The 2807-nt window shown below is 40.9% G+C and overlaps 1 protein-coding gene across 1 annotated transcript in view; it reads left to right on the top strand.

Moving 5' to 3' along the window:
• Positions 1–1676: 1676 nt before the first annotated feature.
• dck (deoxycytidine kinase) overlaps positions 1677–2807 on the top strand; it is a gene marked incomplete at both ends in the record, with an annotated part of 2731 nt that continues 1600 nt past the window's right edge. Inside the window, 3 exon segments of the mRNA XM_037691743.1 lie at positions 1677–1877; positions 2093–2240; positions 2345–2460. Of these exon segments, the coding sequence (XP_037547671.1) occupies positions 1726–1877; positions 2093–2240; positions 2345–2460 (416 nt within the window).

The raw sequence follows: 2807 nt of genomic DNA, 5'->3' as shown, positions 1-2807 counted from the left end.
TATATATGTGTATATATATATATATATATATATGTATATACATATATATATGTATATATATGTGTGTGTGTGTATATATGTGTGTGTATATATGCATGTGTGTATATATATATGTGTGTGTATATATGCATGTGTGTGTATATATGCATGTGTGTGTATATATGCATGTGTGTGTGTATATATGCATGTGTATATATATATATATATATACGTATATATATATATATATATGTATATATATATATACGTATATATATATGTGTGTATGTATATATATATATATATATATATATATATATATATATATATATATATATATATATATATATATATATGTGTGTATATATATATATATATATATATATATATATATATATATATATATATATATATATGTATATATACATATATGTGTGTGTATATATGCATGTGTATATATATATATATATGCATGCATGCATGCGCAGCTGTTAAGATATGCATCAATAACCATGGTGTGGGTGGGGGCTCTTGATCTGTATTTAGGGTGCAGCTGCTCTCTGTCCAAATATCTGCACTGGTTATGGTGGGCCCACCACCACTCCCAGGGATACACATGGTTCCCCCCCATCAGACGAACATGTCATTGTCGAGCATGTTACACCCCCTCGTACAGCTGCACACAGCCTGTTTGTGTTCATTTCAACACTTTCTGGATGACGGTGTTCTGCCTGAACTCCTTCAGATAGTTCTGTGAACAAAACATTAGCACATAATTCAGAAGAGGTTTATTGACAGAACTGCAGGACCTGTGCAGTTGTTCGTGTGTAAAGTAACCTGATAATGTTGAGATTACAGAATAAGAATAATCTGTTGAACTCTTCCGGAGCCGCTCATGAATTCACTGGGTTGTATTTGCAGGTGCCTCTTGCTGCTGATGGTTTTACTTTTTGGCTACAAACCAGTTTGTACCATGTATGTCCACCAGATGGAAACTGGGGAGAACTGTAATAATTTCAATCTTCAGTGAAAATGTGTGAAAGCCGAGTGCTCAAGAAGTCTGCTAACATTTACTGATGTTCTAACTTAGTTATTGAAAATGAGCAAGACTAATAAATACAGTGAAATTAGAGGTAAAGGCAAAAATTACCATAACTCTAGCTAACAATGGCAAATGGCAAAATTGTAGCTAAGAGCTAAAATTAGCTCAGATATAGCTGAACGCGCAAAATATCTAAAATGTACCTAAAACTAAAAATAATAGTTAAAAGTAGAAGCTTGCTAGATTAAAAAGTGGTATAAGAAAACACAATAGGTGTCATTGATCCTGCTGCTAGAAAAATAGTATTTTGTGCAAACATGCAGACGATCAAATGACAGCCGAACACTAAAGATTATTATGAGCTGAAACGAGCAAAACAGGCTGAGGTGAACACAACAGCTACAAATTAAAACGTAGAACACTGAGGAAGAAGTCGCAAAGCGTGTTTGTTGGCAAGACTGCAGCTAAAAGAAGCTGAACAGTAGGTAGTCTGTTGGCTAAATAGCAGCTGAAAGCTAAAATGATCAAAATAGCAGCTGAAAGCTAAAATGATCAAATAATGTAAAAGACGAGGATTCTGTTTTTGCGGCAACATTTTGGTTGAGGTGCAAACATGAAGGTGATCCTCAAGGGCAGTGTGGAAAATGTTTCTGCTGTTTTAGGAGTTGAGCACGTCTCAGAGGAGTGGAGGCAACGTACTGCAGATGATGTATGAGAAGCCAGAGAGATGGGCCTACACCTTCCAGAGCTACGCCTGCATCAGCCGGATCCGAGCCCAGACCAGATGGAGCCGCAGGAAGCTCGCCACGGCAGAGGACCCCGTGCAGTTCTTCGAGCGCTCCGTGTACAGCGACAGGTACCAGCATTAACCACCATCATCTTTTTATGTGTGTGTTGGACTGCGGGTAGAACATCTCCTGAACCACCGAAAGGACTTTACTAAAAGTCTTCAAGTGATCATGCACAACTCAACTGTTTAATTTCTGGAGTCCTGCTGTAGGAGGTTACGCCTGCATGCTCTTCAACACTAATCTGAAGTGTGCCCTGTCTCGGCTCCACCTCGTGTCTCAGGTACATCTTTGCTTCCAACCTTTACGAGAGCGAGTGTCTGAACGAGACGGAATGGTCCGTGTACCAGGACATGCACAGCTGGCTCCACAACCAGTTCGGCCAGCACCTGGAGCTGGACGGTGTTATTTACCTGAGAGCTTCACCAGAGGTACTCCCTACAGTCGTACTGACTTCTGTCAATGTTCACAGAACTGAACATGGAAAACTGTTGGACATTATTAAAAATGAAGTCTTCTTCTTGGTCTGGCTCAGAAATGTTTGGAAAGGTTACACCTGAGAGGGAGACCGGAGGAGCAGCACATCCCACTGGAGTACCTGGAGAAGCTCCACTTTAAGCACGAGAGCTGGCTGCAGCACAAGAAGATGGCGTGAGTCATCACGTGCACACGCTCCAACATGCTTCCATCAGGAAGTCGTCATGAGAGACAGCACCTGCGTTTAGTGCTGAGACAACCTGTGCACAAGTTTCAACACTTGTGTTGACAGAAGCAGGTGTTCAGTCTGAGGCTGGATGTCCTGGTCTACTGGACCCTGTCTCTACTGGACCCTGTCTCTACTGGACCCTGTCTCTACTGGACTCTGTCTGTAGTGGACCCTGTCTCTACTGGACCCTGTCTCTACTGGACCCTGTCTCTACTGGACTCTGTCTGTACTGGACTCTGTCTCTACTGGACTCTGTCTGTAGTGGACTCTTTCTGTAGTGGACCCTGTCTCT

The sequence above is a fragment of the Nematolebias whitei genome, chromosome 18 (assembly GCF_014905685.2).
Source record: "Nematolebias whitei isolate Nwh7 chromosome 18, NemWhi1, whole genome shotgun sequence".
Classification (NCBI taxonomy): domain Eukaryota; kingdom Metazoa; phylum Chordata; class Actinopteri; order Cyprinodontiformes; family Rivulidae; genus Nematolebias; species Nematolebias whitei.
Note: the sequence above shows the minus strand (reverse complement) of the source record. Positions and strands in the feature narration are given on the sequence as shown.